This window comes from Podarcis muralis, chromosome 2 (assembly GCF_964188315.1).
Source record: "Podarcis muralis chromosome 2, rPodMur119.hap1.1, whole genome shotgun sequence".
In the NCBI taxonomy this organism is placed as follows: domain Eukaryota; kingdom Metazoa; phylum Chordata; class Lepidosauria; order Squamata; family Lacertidae; genus Podarcis; species Podarcis muralis.
In genome coordinates, this window is record NC_135656.1 from 16,772,629 (window position 1) to 16,787,516 (window position 14,888).

At 45.1% G+C, this 14,888-nt stretch overlaps 1 protein-coding gene across 2 annotated transcripts; it reads right to left on the reverse strand.

Moving 5' to 3' along the window:
• Positions 1-282: 282 nt before the first annotated feature.
• Positions 283-6,828, reverse strand: LOC114587140 (thiol S-methyltransferase TMT1A-like). 2 transcript variants are annotated; one of them, XM_077923945.1, is made up of 4 exons: positions 6,502-6,828; positions 5,060-5,231; positions 2,377-2,929; positions 283-548 (listed from the first exon to the last, which is right to left on the reverse strand). In XM_077923945.1, exons 3-4 carry the CDS (start codon positions 2,878-2,880, stop codon positions 312-314), a joined length of 741 nt encoding a protein of 246 aa, XP_077780071.1. In that variant the 5' UTR covers positions 2,881-2,929; positions 5,060-5,231; positions 6,502-6,828; the 3' UTR covers positions 283-311. The 2 variants fall into 2 exon arrangements, with proteins under 2 accessions (XP_077780071.1, XP_077780072.1); XM_077923946.1 differs by lacking the exon at positions 5,060-5,231.
• Positions 6,829-14,888: the final 8,060 nt, after the last annotated feature.

Genomic DNA, 14,888 nt, shown 5'->3' on the forward strand with positions numbered 1-14,888 from the left:
TATGGTAGTTCATGCATGCTCACGTGTAAGTGAATGAGGCAAGCCCAAGCTATGTGTTATGGCAACATTCACATCTGCATGGGAGCAGCTGGATTGTGGAAAGTGAAGGTAGCTGGACAGTCTGTCAAGTGGAAATAAAAAATGGATTGGCGATAACATACACGTGTGTGCATCCAATTATAGATTGCACAAGAGGTTCACAGGCCATAGGTGACATAGTGATGGGTTGTCCTATAATTCTTACGGTTAGGTTCTACACCCCAACCCAGAGACACCTGCAAGGAGATTTTGTTCAGTAATTTATTTCCAAGCTACTTTACAGCATAACCTATGATATGCGGCTTATTAGGTTGCCATTTTAAAGGGACATGTATGTGTTGCAGCTTCAGCTCTGAGAAGCCAGCTTTTTCCAGGTCGTTCCAGGTTTCTCTGGCCAAGTGGCACCCGTCAAACAGACATATCCAAACTGGATCATAGATCTGCTGCCAGAAAAGAGTCCAGCTGGAAGGAGCACCTGCAACGTGTTCTAGGAAGTAGAAAGCGCCACCCTGGAGAAACAGAAATGGATGCATATAAGTTACTTTCGATTCACCTTTGGAGTTCCTCAGATATTCCTTTGCATAATCAGTGCTAATGGTATCAGAGTGCTGTTAATTTTTCATGGCAACAGCCGCTGTTCCCCTGAATTCTGTCCTGAATCTTCCCACATTCAGCTGCATTGGATGGCTTTGGGGTTCTAGTCTTATGAGAGGAACACAGACTGCTCAGTGGGTTAGAGCATGGTGCTGAGAACGCCAAGGTTGCAGGTTTGATCCCTGTACGGGACAGCTGCATATTCCTGCCTTGTGGGGGGTTGGACTAGATGATCTCCAGGCTCCCTTCTAATTCTACAATTCTATGATTTCTCTGTCCGCTTTCTCCATTCCGAGCATAATATTACACATCTCCATCATTTGCCTTTTCTCACAGCTGTTACAAGCTGGGTCAACATCTTCACCAACATCTTCATAGGCCATTTTAACGCCCATTCGCTCAGTTTGGAGCAGGAGTGGCAACTTGAATAAAATATTGCGGAAGGCCAGGTATGCCCCTCCCCATATAATCAACCACAAGAAGTAGTAAACAGACACACTCCATTTTAATCGTATTGCCCATCACCTTTGGGGGTTCCTGGCCCCCTCAAATATTTTATTAGTGGGGTCAATGGGACCTCGGCCCCTAGGAGATGGTTCTATGGTTTGGAGAAATCCTTTTGGAGCTTTTCACAACCCCTTTTTGCCAACGTGAAATTTTTTTTTATGTATGTTGAAAGCAGCCCAGAGTGGTTGGGGCAACCAATAATACAATTGCTGCTGCTGCTGTTTAATAGGATGTCCCTATTTTCATCAAATAAATGTTGGAGGGTATGAGATCTGTCACTAGAGTCAGTTAACAGCTCAGCCAAGGGTGATTTTGAGTTTGCCCCCGACTTTGCCAGTTTCATTGGTAAGCAGAGATGGAAGATGTCAAGGAAATCTCAGTGGGTGAAACAGATACATTTTACTCACTATACTTCGAAAGGAAAGAGAGGCTATAATGTGTTTAAAAAGCCATTCGCAAACATGAATCATTCTATTTTGATTTTTTTTAAAAAGGCAGGTGGGGATAGACACAAAGCAAATGCAGATAGGCTGAAATGTGAGGAGGAGGAATAATAATAATTTATTTATTTATTCATTCATACATACATACATACAGGTTTCCCCATCCACGCTGGATGGCTCCCTACAGAATATTAAAAACACGATAAAAGATCAAACATTAAAAACGTCCCTAAACAGGGCTGCCTTCAGATGTCTTCTAAAAGTTTATTTCCTTGGCAGGGTGTTCCACAGAGTGGGCGCCACTACCTTCACTGCTCAAAGTGAGCGAACCGCCAGAAGGATCTCAGTGTCCGGGCTGAACGACGGGAGTGGAGAGGCTGCTTCAGGTATACTGGGCCTTCCTGCCCAACCCTCTTATCAGTTTCAACATGAGAGACAAGCATGTTTAAAAATTTGCTTTGGTCTTTCACAAGTGCACAATAACAACAGACAAAATAATAAGAGGCATGTCTTTATCTGTCTAAGGTGCTCTCAGTAACACAGAGTGTGGGATTGTTTCTTCCTAACTGTAGTTAGGGAGAAAAGCAAGGAAGTGATCCCAATGTTTGCAACTTATGAGAATGTAAATAGCTCAGAAGCAAATTGGTTTACGCAGAAACAACAAGGGATCCGAATCCATCTACCTGAATTTGTGATTGCCCAACGGATATAGAATTGACTAACACCTGAGAATACAGCATGCCCCTGCAGTTACTGAATTGTCCTTGTTCTTCCCACGGCGTGAGCTACTTACCAGTCTCAGCACCCGTAGGACTTCTTTCATAACTTGCTCCGGGCTCTTCACAGAGCATAGCACCAGCGTTGAAACCACCACATCCACCGATGCAGCTGGTACCTGGTGCAGGTCCTCAGCCGGAGCCACCAAACAGCGTTCCACCTGCACGTGTGGATTTTCAGCCAGGCTCTTGTTGAGAAACTTCTGGAAGTTGGGGTTCGGATCAGTGCATATGATTTTGCATCCCGCGGGGTAGAACTGAAAGTTGGAGCCAGTTCCTGTGCCAATCTCCAGCAGTGTGAGGGCCCCCGTAGGACTGGCAAAGTCTTTCAGGTTGCTGAACATTTCCCTTTTCTTGTCGGACATCTGCTTATTATAACTGATTGCCATCACAGACATGAAGTAGGGGAATAACTTCTTGCAAAGGGGTTCCCAGATACCCAGATACCACAGCAAGTAAGCAGGGAAGGCTAGTATCTGGACGCATAACCTGAGCAGGACAACGAGGCATGTTGCTTCCATGTTAGCAGGTGGGGCTTGTTATTATCTGTTGCTTCCAGTCCTCAAAGATCTCAAAGGGTGGAAAGAAATATTGTTAATAAACTCCACACACACACACAAACTCACCAATAAAATTGTTTGTGCATGCACTTGTAATCTTGCCCGTCAGAGGAACTTAAAAACTGTATTTGCTGTCTTTAAGAGGGAAATAATCTCATTTAGGGGGTATTATTACACTTTATTGCAGCAGTGTACTCCGCGGTCCTGTAGTAACCCAAAGTGAATGTTGGTTTAAATTTGTTACAAGCTTTTCCTAAATATAAGGGGAAACCTTTTTCCCATGGCAAAAGTCTTTCACACCAAAACTGCGCTGAAAAATGTTGGAGTGGAAGGATTTGAAACTAGTCTTCAGTGGTATATTTGCTTCCCTTGTGGGTTTTTTTGTCTCAAGCAGCTGCAGACTTGAGCAGCACAGTCCTGCCCTGCAAATGCTTTACTTTTATTCACTCTAGCTGTTCTTTTGGTCTCTCTGTGGCAGGAGAGACATGGGCACCTGATGGTTTTTATTACCTACTTTAGGTTAATTATAAATCTCCCTAGCCAGTGCAGAAGATGAGAATATAGGCATATGGCAATCTTTTCAGAACAACTGGGCCCTGTAGCAGGATCAGTGCTGGATTTAAGGTAAAGGGACCCCTGACCATTAGGTCCAGTTGTGACCGACTCTGGGGTTGCGGCGCTCATCTCACTTTATTGGCCGAGGGAGCCGGTGTACAGCTTCTGGATCATGTGGCCAGCATGACTAAGCCACTTCTGGCAAAACCAGAGCAGCGCACGGAAACAGCGTTTACCTTCCCGCCGGAGCGGTACCTATTTATCTACTTGCACTTTGACGTGTTTTCGAACTGCTAGGTTGGCAGGAGCAGGGACCGAGCAATGGGAGCTCACCCCGTCGCGGGGATTCGAACCTCCGACCTTCTGATCGGCAAGTCCTAGGCTCTGTGGTTTAACCCACAGTGCCACCTGCGTCCCTGTGCTGGAATTATGTGTAAGCTAAACAAGCTATAGCTTAGGACCCTACTCTCTTGGGGGTCCCCAAAAATTTTACAGGAAAAAAACCTGGATGCACATTTCCAAAACGTAAGATAAAAAAACAAATAAAATAAAACCTACATAAAGCAACAGTGTTTTGTGTTGTGTAGGCACCTGTGATGAAAATAATGGGCCCCGCCTGTTACCTAAAATATCACTGGTTTGCTCGTTTCTATATATAGGGTGCCTACAATCTGCTATTTATAATTAGTAGTTCGCATCATATATTTACACCTATTATTATTTCTTGTTATAGCAAGTTTCTAGAGACTAGATTATGAGTCTTTGTAAATTGTGCTTCTAAAGGAACTTTTGTTATTGCCAAATGCCAATGTGTTTGCATTACTGTATTAAGTTTGTTATGAATAAAAAATAATTTAAAGTTAGAGGTTAATAATTATTTCACTATTAATGTACTTGTTAATTGCATTTCAGTTCAACAATTACTTTGATAAAATACATATTTTGTTATGTGCAGATGGCTTTGGATACCTATTAGGTCTATAAATTACCATATAGCATATATTCAAAACACAAAAACAGTGACAATTTGTTGTTGACAAAGGACAAGTGGACATATAAAGGGCCCCATTATCTTCAGTAACTTAGGACCTCATCAAACCTAAATCCGGCCCTGAGCAGGATGTGTGGGGATTTTCTGTGTGAAGGGGCCATCAGTGCCAGAGCAGTTAGGTTTTTTTTTTTGTGGGGGTCAATGTGGGGTGTATGGGGTTGCAGTGTGTGGCATGGCGGTTAGGGGCTTGCAGTGCAGGATACATGCATAGTTGCCCCAATCTGAACTTTTTAGTTTACTACTTTTTAGTTTACTACTACATCTGCGCAGTTGACATGATTCACCGAGGGGCATATTTTATATTAAAAGCAATCTCAAACCGCAGAGGAATATTTGAGGTCACTGGGAGAGTCAAAATGGCTTCAGGATTGCTCTCCTGTACTACCTCAGACACATGGCTTATATATTTAGATATATGAGCATTTATGAATATTTATTCTGTATTTGAGACCTTAAGAATTCTTATACAGTAACACTATCCCTGACTTTGCACTCTGCTTGCTTCTAGATCAGTTCTACCAACCACCACCTTACCTTTGGTACTGTGGCAAATTCTCACAGCTGCTTGCACATCTGTAATGTTGCTTCCTGAATCAGCCCTTTATACTCTTCCTCTTTTATTTCATGCAATAAACCAATGGTTCTTTATTCATCCTAGTATGTTCATCTTGTGGCCCAGGCATCTCGCAAGGATACATTATTTAGACTAGCGTCGGATAAAAAAAGATATTTGGTATTAAGTTCTGTATCTCTCTTTATAAACCCTAATAAAATTTATTTTAAAAAATATAAACTGTGTGGAGATTTTTGTTGTTGTTACTGTGCTATGTATTTTTGTGTCTTTATATTGTAAACTGCCCAGTGATCCTTGGATGAAGGGTGGTATAGAAATTTATTTTTTTTAATAAATAAAATAAGGAAGCCAGTGGAACCAATTCAAAATCCCTTTCAAAGCTGTTATTCTTAAGTCTGTGAAACCCTCTACTGCCAACACAGCTGTTAGAAGCAAAGATCACCAGTGTTGAAACGGTGATTCTTCAAAATCAACTTCGTTGGACTGGTCATGAGGGAGCTTATAATAGCAGGGCTGCATTAGTTTTTTTTTTGGGGGGGGGGAGTTTCCTCCCCTTGTTGTGATCCTGATGAAAATGGCTCGTAAGGCCATTTGCCTTAGGAGGAAACTGCCCACCAGCACCTACGTATCAGCTTCAAGTTTAAGCCTGGTCTGTGATTGCCACAGGTTTTGCAAAACAGGGAAGAGCACCAGTGACTGAGTTGTTAGGCATAAAATTTTACAGGAAAGCACTAGGTTTATGCCTCTTCTCCCAAAGACTGGACCTCCCTTTTAGACTTAGCATCCTGTGTCTTGGGGGAATTTCCAGATCACCAGGTCCTCCCTTCGCCCTCAAACATGCATCCCAATTTGTTTGCAGGAGGAATATAAAATGTTGCGTCATTCCACACTTCCCAGTGCATGATAGTGCGAAAGTCTGACCTTTGGGGGGAAGCAGGTTTGTTGTGTAAGAGCTGTGCAAACAGCTGCTGTTGCACAACCTCAATTGGCCAAAGTGCAATTATTGTTATTATTACTTATTGAATTACTGCCGGGTATACTGCAATATATATATATATATATCGGATGTTTTCATATATCTATATCTATATCTATATGAGAAAACATCCAGACATCCCTCTGCCTTTATGAACAAGGAGGGGAGATCCGATCACAATTCCTTGCATGGCATTTGCACTGGCTCTGCTATTAGGAGCTTTTTCTATGGAAGGACCTGTTTGTTTAGGTTTACATCCCCGTTTCTTGGGGCAGTTTTAGAATCTGCGCGAACATACATTGACCCTTATTTATTTATTTATTTATTTATTTAAAAAAGGTAAACAGAACGCAACGTGTTAACGCGTCGGTAACTTGATGCGCATATCCGGATTATGAATTCGTACATTTGACGCCCAAACCTCACCGTTTCCAGGAGGCGTTGGAAACGGCCAACCTTTCCCTTGCCCAGCGGCGAAGGAAACGAGGGGAAGCCGGGGGCACCGCTTGGAGGCGCCACTGCGATGCACGACTGCTGTGTCACCTCAGGAAGGCGGAGGCGGCGAAGGCCCTCGCCTCTACCCTTCTGCCTTTGAGCCGAGAAAGAGCCGGGAAAAACCCGACGGGCGAGAGACGTTGAGCACGACCTCTCCGACCATCTCGGAGGAAGGGGCCGGAGCCAGGCCCTCAGCCGCCGACCAAGGGCCGCCAGCAAAGCGGCGCCTCAGCCGCCCCCCCCCCCCCCGACGGCCAACCGTCGCCTCATGTTCAAATCAAGCGCGCGCGCGAGAGAGAGCAACGGCCGCTCCTGGAAGGGGCAGGGCTGGATGTCACCTGAAAATAGCTCCCACCTGAAAGCTCCCTTAGCTTCTGCATGAGCTTCCTCCCTTTTGCTGATGTCTCCTCATCGCTATACGCACACACCGTTTGAATGGCAATGCCCATCAACTTGGGGTGTGGGGCTCAAATATGCCTCCCTGTGCCTCCCACTCCCTGGTCTGAGCGCTCCTTAGACCAGTGTTTCCCAACCTTGGGCCTCCAGCTGTTTTTGGACTACAACTCCCATCATCCCTAGCTAGCAAGACCAGTGGTCAGGGATGATGGGAATTGTAGTTTCCCAAGTCTAAGGCTTAGACTTCGCTGAGGACATAGCTGTCAACTTTCAGATTTGAAAATAAGGGATCAGCAGCCTCACCTGTCCCAGGGAGCCTCGAAAATAAGGGGTCAGCAGCCTCACCTGTCCCGGGGACACTCTACGGGATATCTAACAACACGGGATAGCAGCGGGAAACGGCGCTGAAATAAGGGAATTTCCCACAAAAAAAGGGAAGGTTGACAGCTATGGCTGAGGATGGCCGTGACGTGGACATTGGTCCACCGTGTGCACGACCAAGTCCATGGAGCCTTTGAGAACGGCACACAGATCCTCTCCAGGGGTGACAATGAAGCCCTCAAAGCGCAGGTGCTGGTTCTTGGGACGCTCTTCAGGAGATAACCTCCCAAAGTTGGGTTTGGGGTTGCTGCAGGTGATAGTCTGGCAGCCCGGTGGGTAGAACAATGGTTTTAGACAGTGGCTCTCAACCAGAGTACCGGGGCACCCTGGGGTGCTTTGAATGATAGGGGTAAAGGTAAAGGGACCCCTGACCATTAGGTCCAGTCGTGGCCGACTCTGGGGTTGCGGCGCTCATCTTGCTTTATTGGCCGAGGGAGCCGGAGTACAGCTTCCGGGTCATGTGGCCAGCATGACTAAGCCGCTTCTGGCGAACCAGAGCAGCACATGGAAACACTGTTTGCCTTCCCACCAGAGCGGTACCTAGTTATCTATTTGCACTTTGATGTGCTTTCGAACTGCTAGGTTGGCAGGAGCAGGGACCGAGCAACGGGAGCTCACCCCGTCGTGGGGATTCGAACTGCCTTCCTTCTGATCGGCAAGTCCTAGGCTCTGTAGTTTAACCCACAGCGCCACCCGCGTCCCTAATGATAGAGGTACTGTGCGCAATACTTGCCTCTGTCCCTTTCCTTTCTTCTTTCCCTCTGATGCCTTCTGTACCTCCCAAAGGCTTGTGTGACACAGGGTGGTTCACAGAACAAAATCAAAATATAAAACCACAATATATGTAATCAAAATAAAAACAACAACCCAATAACACCCCCCCACAAGAACCACGTTTTAAAAGGGCATAGGATGTCAGTCAAAACAACAAAAGGCCTGGTTAAAAAGGAACGTTTTTGCCTGGCCCCTAGGCAAACTTCCCTGGGAGGAGCATTCCACAGATCGGGCACCACTGCAGAGAAGGCCTGTTCTCAGGTCGCCACCCTCTGCACCTCTTGAGGAGGAGGCACACAAAGGAGGGCCTCAGAAGATGATAACAGGGTCCTGGTAAAGACAGTCCCTGAGGTATTGCGGTCCTGAGCCATTTAAGGCTTTACAGTACAGTGGTACCACTGGTTAAGAACTTAATTCGTTCCGGAGGTCTGTTCTTAACCTGAAACTGTGCTTAACCTGAAGCACCACTTTAGCTAATGGGGCCTCCCGCTGCCGCTGTGCGATTTCTGTTCTCGTCTTGAAGCAAAGTTCTTAACCCGAGGTACTATTTCTGGGTTAGCGGAGTCTGTAACCTGAAGCGTCTTTAACCTGAAGTACCACTGTACAAAACCAGCACTTTGAATTGAGCCCAGAAACTAATTGGTAGCCAGTGCAGTCGGACCAGGATTTGTGTAATATGCTCAAACAGTCTTGCCCCGGTTAGCAACCTGGCCTCAGAATTCTGCACTGGCTGAAGTTTCCAAACTGTCTTCAGAGACAACCCTACATATAAGGCATTGCAGTAATCTAACCTTAAGGTTACGAGAGCCTAGACAACAGTAGTTAGGCTATCCCTGTCCAGATAGGGATGTAGCTGGGGCACCAGCCAAAGCTGATGGAAGGCACTTTGGGCCACTGAGGCCACCTGAGCCTCGAGCAACAGCAAGGATCCAGGAGTACCCCCAAGCTACAAACCTGCTCCTTCAGAGGAAGTGTAACCCCATCAAGAGCAGGTGACCTCCCACTCATCTGATCTAGGGAACCGCCCACTCACAGTGCCTCAGTTTTATCTGGATTGAGCTTCAGTCTGTTCTTACTGTCACTAGGCTAATCTGTTAGGTTCTTTTCCTACCATCCCTTGATTGGTTTATTGGGTTTCTTGGAACATTGCAGCAGACTATAATGGGTGCAAGGACGCAGGTGGCGCTGTGGGTTAAAGCCTCAGCACCTAGGACTTGCCGATCGAAAGGTCGGCGGTTCGAATCCCTGCGGCGGGGTGCGCTCCTGTCGTTCGGTCCCAGCGCCTGCCAACCTAGCAGTTCGAAAGCACCTTCGGGTGCAAGTAGATAAATAGGGACCGCTTTCTAGCGGGAAGGTAAACGGTGTTCCGTGTGCTGCCCTGGCTTGCCAGAGCAGCGATGTCACGCTGGCCACGTGACCCAGAAGTGTCTGTGGACAGCACTGTCTCCCGGCCTATAGAGAGATGAGCGCACAACTTTAGAGTCTGGCAAGACTGGCCCGTACGGGCAGGGGTACCTTTTTATAATGGGTGCAACCATTGTTGTGTTTTTTATTTTATTTTTTACCTTCCAGCTGTTGCTAAACTACAATTCCCATCAGTCCCAGCAAGCATAGCCAGGTGACAAGGGGTGATGTGGAGTTGAAGCTCAGCAATGTGAAGGGCCAAAGACCTGATCAATAGCATGTTTTTGTCTAAAGACCCTTCTCTAAATAACTTTGATGCTTGGAGCAATTTCTGTAGATTCCTTCAAAGTGTGCCCATGCTATGGATGGAAATAATGCACAAGCAAAGGAAGAGAAAAGCAGGAAGGAGCCATTTCTGAGCAGCATGCGCTAATGTTGTGTGCAGCTTCCATGCAAAGCAACAGGAGGCAGTGTCAGCATCTGAGTTTTTCCCTGCCAAACCGTCTGAGCTTTGCCCGGTACTGTTTTACCAATTACCAGCAATTAAATCAATCCATGTTAACAGACTGGTGTGTCCGGTGATGTCGCTGGGCCTCTCCTTTTTTGCTCAGTGCGCCGTATGTGGGCAGCACCATCAGAAGAAAATGTGCCCCTAACTGATGTGGCAATCCTCGGAGAGGCTGAAGAATTGCGTCATCGTTGCGCAACGGAGAAGGGACCAAGGCTCAGGCTGACTTGCATGTGCCCATTAGCAGCATTTCCGCTGCAGTGCTGCACTGCCCGCAAATGTTGAAGCTCTCCTGAATGTAAAAGGCAGCATGCAATGCATGTGGAAGCAGGTTCTATAGGAGAAATTGGACGGGATGCTCTTAAAAGCAAAAAGCTTTGTTGGACACCGTGAATTTGCAGCTCTCTGGCATTTCAAACTATTACTCTGATTGAGGGCCAGCATGATGTTGGGGTTAGAATCCTGGAGACTAAGGCTGGGGAAAGCTTGATTCAACACCCCCCCCCACCAGAAACTCAGAAGAGTAAAGAAGCCTCTTTCTCTAGTCACCCAGTCCCATCTTGTAGTCATCAGGCTGCTTTGTTTGAGACTAGTGAATTTATTGGAATCTGCTGATTTTTTTGGGATGGTGGTCGGGGTCAGTTTTTGGATCCAGGCTCAGCTAAATGCAGTCAAGTCCCGTTGAAGCCACTGTGAAAACTTGGTCCCGAATTCAGGCTTCCGTTGAAAGTGTGGCACTGAAGTTGAACTAATGGAGCCCAGAGCCAACCCTTCAGAATTGCTTGCAGCCTTGGGGATTACCGTGAACACAGATGGGAAGGAAAGCTAGGGTGACAGCAAGGAATGGCGCTGACTGCTAAGTAAGAGGGACAGATGACATTTCATCCAAGAGAAGAGGTTAAAACAAGATGGACATACCTTTTTATTGCAAATTCCAAAGTAAAAAGATGTACAGTACAAAGGAAATCAAATAAGTCAGACGGTATTCATCTTTCATCCCAGCTATTTTGTTGAAGTAGGTATTTTTTTTTATATAAAAAAAACCACACACATGCTCTTTCTCCCCTCCCCAAAACTCCTCCTTTTCCTCATTTGCTTTGTTTTGTTTGTTTGTTTGTGTGTGTCTTAAAGCAGAATAAAATCTACTGGGTTAGGGTCTAAAGGGGCTGAAAATAAAGACATTATTGAGGGGTAGGGTGGGGAACAAGCAAAGTGCAGCAAGAAAATAGTTGCCCTGATATCTGCTGGGGGGGGGGGGGGAGAGGGAGGGAAGAAGCGATAGCAGTGACTTTCTTAATTAGCAGCATTAATGGCACCATCTCACTATGCTTTCCCCTTATTCCATGCTCTGCCGTATACACACTTAAACAGCACTTGCAGTTGTGAATCTCAGAAAAGCATTTGAACAGACGTGAATTAAATTAAGCCTCACAACACCCCTGTGAGGTAGGTAATTACCCGTTTTACAGATGGGTAAAACTGAGGCACATAGAGAGGTTAGGTGACTCTCCCAAGTTTGGGGACACACACGCACGCACTCCAGATCAGCCGTGGAGCTGAAAACAGTAATCACAATAGTTCTGTTTTTCAATATTCAGCTCTTAACACCAGAAAAGCAGTTTCTAGCCCCTCCTCTACAAAATGCACTTTCTAGAGACATTCACACCCTCACACCCCTCTATATACAAATGCAACATGCATCAACCTATGGCAAAATTTGTATATATAGGTATCTGCGACAACACATAATTCCAAGCCAATTTCAGCCACTTTGGATATTTGGTGAAATTTTTCTTGTTGAATTACTCTATATGTGCTTCCAGATAGGGACTTACTATTGTAGATGGGATGTTGGCAACAGATTTGTTTTTTAACATCACATTTTCCTTGGAAAGGATACACCAGAATGAAAAGGGGGTGGAGAGACCATGGGCTAGTATTGCACTGTGAAAAAATTGTCAGCATGAGGAGTACTCATCCCATATTAAGAACCTGTCTGGAAGCGTCCTACACCACAAAAGTCCAAACTTGTTTAATAGTAGAGTCTCTCTCTCTTTCACTACTAAAGGGAGACTCACAATGTTTGGATTAATGTTTTGTCTTTTTTTTTAATTAGGGTGTGGGATCTCGTCTAATGAATGATAATCCATTCACCTTCTAGAGCTTCTTCACTCAGGGTAGCCCCCATCACCCTCACATGGAGGTGATCACCGTAACTTTTGAAACACAAAATGTTTATTTTGCTATTCATTAGTGCAGTGAATTCCTCTGCCTGCAAGTGTGCCTGATCCCATATATTCTGAACTGTGGGAGGAAAACAGGGGTAAACATGTAACCCAAAGCACAAAACTATGACAGGAGAAACGAACCTGCGGCATGCACAACTATCCACAACCACAGCAAACGAGCCACTTTCTGAGCAAATTTCAATGCCCCAGTTCCACCTCACTTTTTAAAAAATAAAAACAAAACAAAACAAAGCCTCATACAACAGACAAGGAGACACGCATGGGTGTGATTCCCCAAATAATCTGTGAGCTTGTAGAAACACAATAATAATACAAAATTGTTTTCCTCTTAACCACCTGGCAACCGGGGAGTCATAGCTAGCGGATGAAGGAAAGGTGTCGCATCTCAGCCCTTTAAATGGAAAGATTTAAAAGTGGGGGCGGGGAGAGAGAAATGTACAAGCAGCTGATTGGAACAAATTATTTAAAGTGCAAAGCGTAGGCATATTACTTTTGTCCGGTGGATGGATTCAGAACTGCTATAAGCCAAAGGAGTGGCTTTCCACTGACCTATGTGCAGCTAAAGCCCTAGCACATACTGTTTATGGAGAGACTGTTACCGATATGCAAGAGACAGCAAAAGGAGGAGAGGACATGGAACACACAGGACCACAGAGCTACCCATTTCCTGTACCAAGGCAAGTGCAGTATCAACCTGAGAACCTTCTGGCTTGGAAGGAGTAATAACATACATAGCAGAAGAAGGCCAAGGTTGCGGACGGGACATGATTGTGAGTGCTTACCTGCAATCCCCAGGTAAGGGCCTTTTCATGCTGGTGCATAGTCTCGAAACTGAAGTCCTCAACATGGTGATGGAGACCAGAGGGTTTCAAACTACCATCTATCTATGGTCTTCATCACCATGATATCTGAGCCCTTCACTTTCATGTCATTCTCCAGTTCATAAGAGCCAGTTCACGCTATTTTCTCCATTCATCCCCCCAGAGGTGCATGTGAACCTTCATATGTTTAGACAGGCTTTTCGAACCAGCTGGTGCTTAGGAGACTGAGCAATGCTTCGGAGCCACATTGGCACCGCAACCTTGCATGTGTGCCGGCAAACACGTAAGAGGTCACATATGCCTCGTTTTCAAACATGGCTACGTTCATACTGAAAATACTTTACAACATGAAATATGAAGCGGCCCCTTGGTCCTGTACAGGAAGCCACCTTTCACTTCATCGATGGCGAATATCAGATCACGCTGTTGCCCTGTACTGGTTCCCATGAGGCAACCAATTTCAAGCGTCAGACTCTCGGCCCAAGAAAACATTCTCACTGGGCCACATTTAGGCCTGTTCACTGTACCTGAATGTACCCTGTACGACGGGATTTTGTATCAGAGTAAAAAATAAAATAAAAATAAAATCGAATCTCTATTTTTCAATGCTCAAGCTGGTGTCTTAACTAAAAATTATTGGCAAGATCACTCCCGAGCTATCAAGATTTTGCCTTTGCTTCCCGAACTTTGAATTACAAAGTTTTGGAGGATAGCACTAGGTCAACAGCATTTTGCTTCAGAGAATCACCAAAGGTTTTTGCACAGTCTATCAGTGCAAGAAACAAATGTCAACCATAATTGACGATTTCTGGATGGCCAGACCCTGCTTCTTTGATAATTGCCACAACTATCTATTTGAGAATAACTGCATGCTAATTCTCAACCTAGCAGGCCCAGTTCCCTTACATTCTTAGGAGTTAATATGATTGCTACAGAAACTTTTTAACCGCTGAAATGCAGAACACACACATCAAACCAACTTTCCCATGTGCAGTTGAACTGGGAATGTTCATTTCATGTTCTTTGGCTAGCAGCGGCAGCAACATAGTTCATTAAAGTGTGTTTTCTTATAACGACTACAATGAGCCACCAAGCTATCTAAGAAGGAGCAGCCAATTTATATGAGGTCAGACTATTTGCTCATTTAGCCCAGTGTTTTCTAGTTGGGCTGGCAGTAGCTCTCCAAGACTTTAGTCTTTTACATCACATCTTACCTGATCCTTTTATGTGGAGATGTCTAGGATAAGGCTACCAGATTTTTTTCAGTGAATCCGGGGACACTTTTCAACTTCAATGGATTTTGTATCGGGACTGATTTGTACATCTGGGGACTGTCCCCGGGAAATGGGGACGTCTGGTAACCTTAGTCTTGGACTGAACTTGTAACCTTCTGTAGGAAAATAAAGTACTTTACCACTGAATAATGGCTTCTCCCCAGGGATAATTCACTACTGGCAATCTGCACTTGCAAGACGGATTACGGCAGATATGCAAATCCTAACGGGTCTATGAATCTTGAGTTTAAGATTCCTCAGCATTTCCCCTTTATCTTAAAAGTTTAAATGGGAGGACTGGGTGTAGGGTGAAACTGGGGCAATATCATTTTTGCCCCATGTCTTTACAAAATAGAGAGAGAACAAACAGGAATATACATATGTATCTTGATGCAACTTCCCACCTGAAGAGCAAAACATTTTCTGCTTTCTAACTAAAGCTCCTGATTCCTCCTAGTGAAACAATAATATAGAGATTGGATTGCACATTTTTGCACTGTTAGAAATATTC

Bases quoted from the DNA above. Each gene is read 5' to 3' on its own strand.
- LOC114587140 (XM_077923946.1), bottom strand. From the start codon at position 2,880: ATGGAAGCAACATGCCTCGTTGTCCTGCTCAGGTTATGCGTCCAGATA. The intron at 549-2,376 runs GTAAGTAGCTCA...CTGTTTCTCCAG, and splicing joins TCCTACGGGTGCTGAGACTG to GGTGGCGCTTTCTACTTCCT.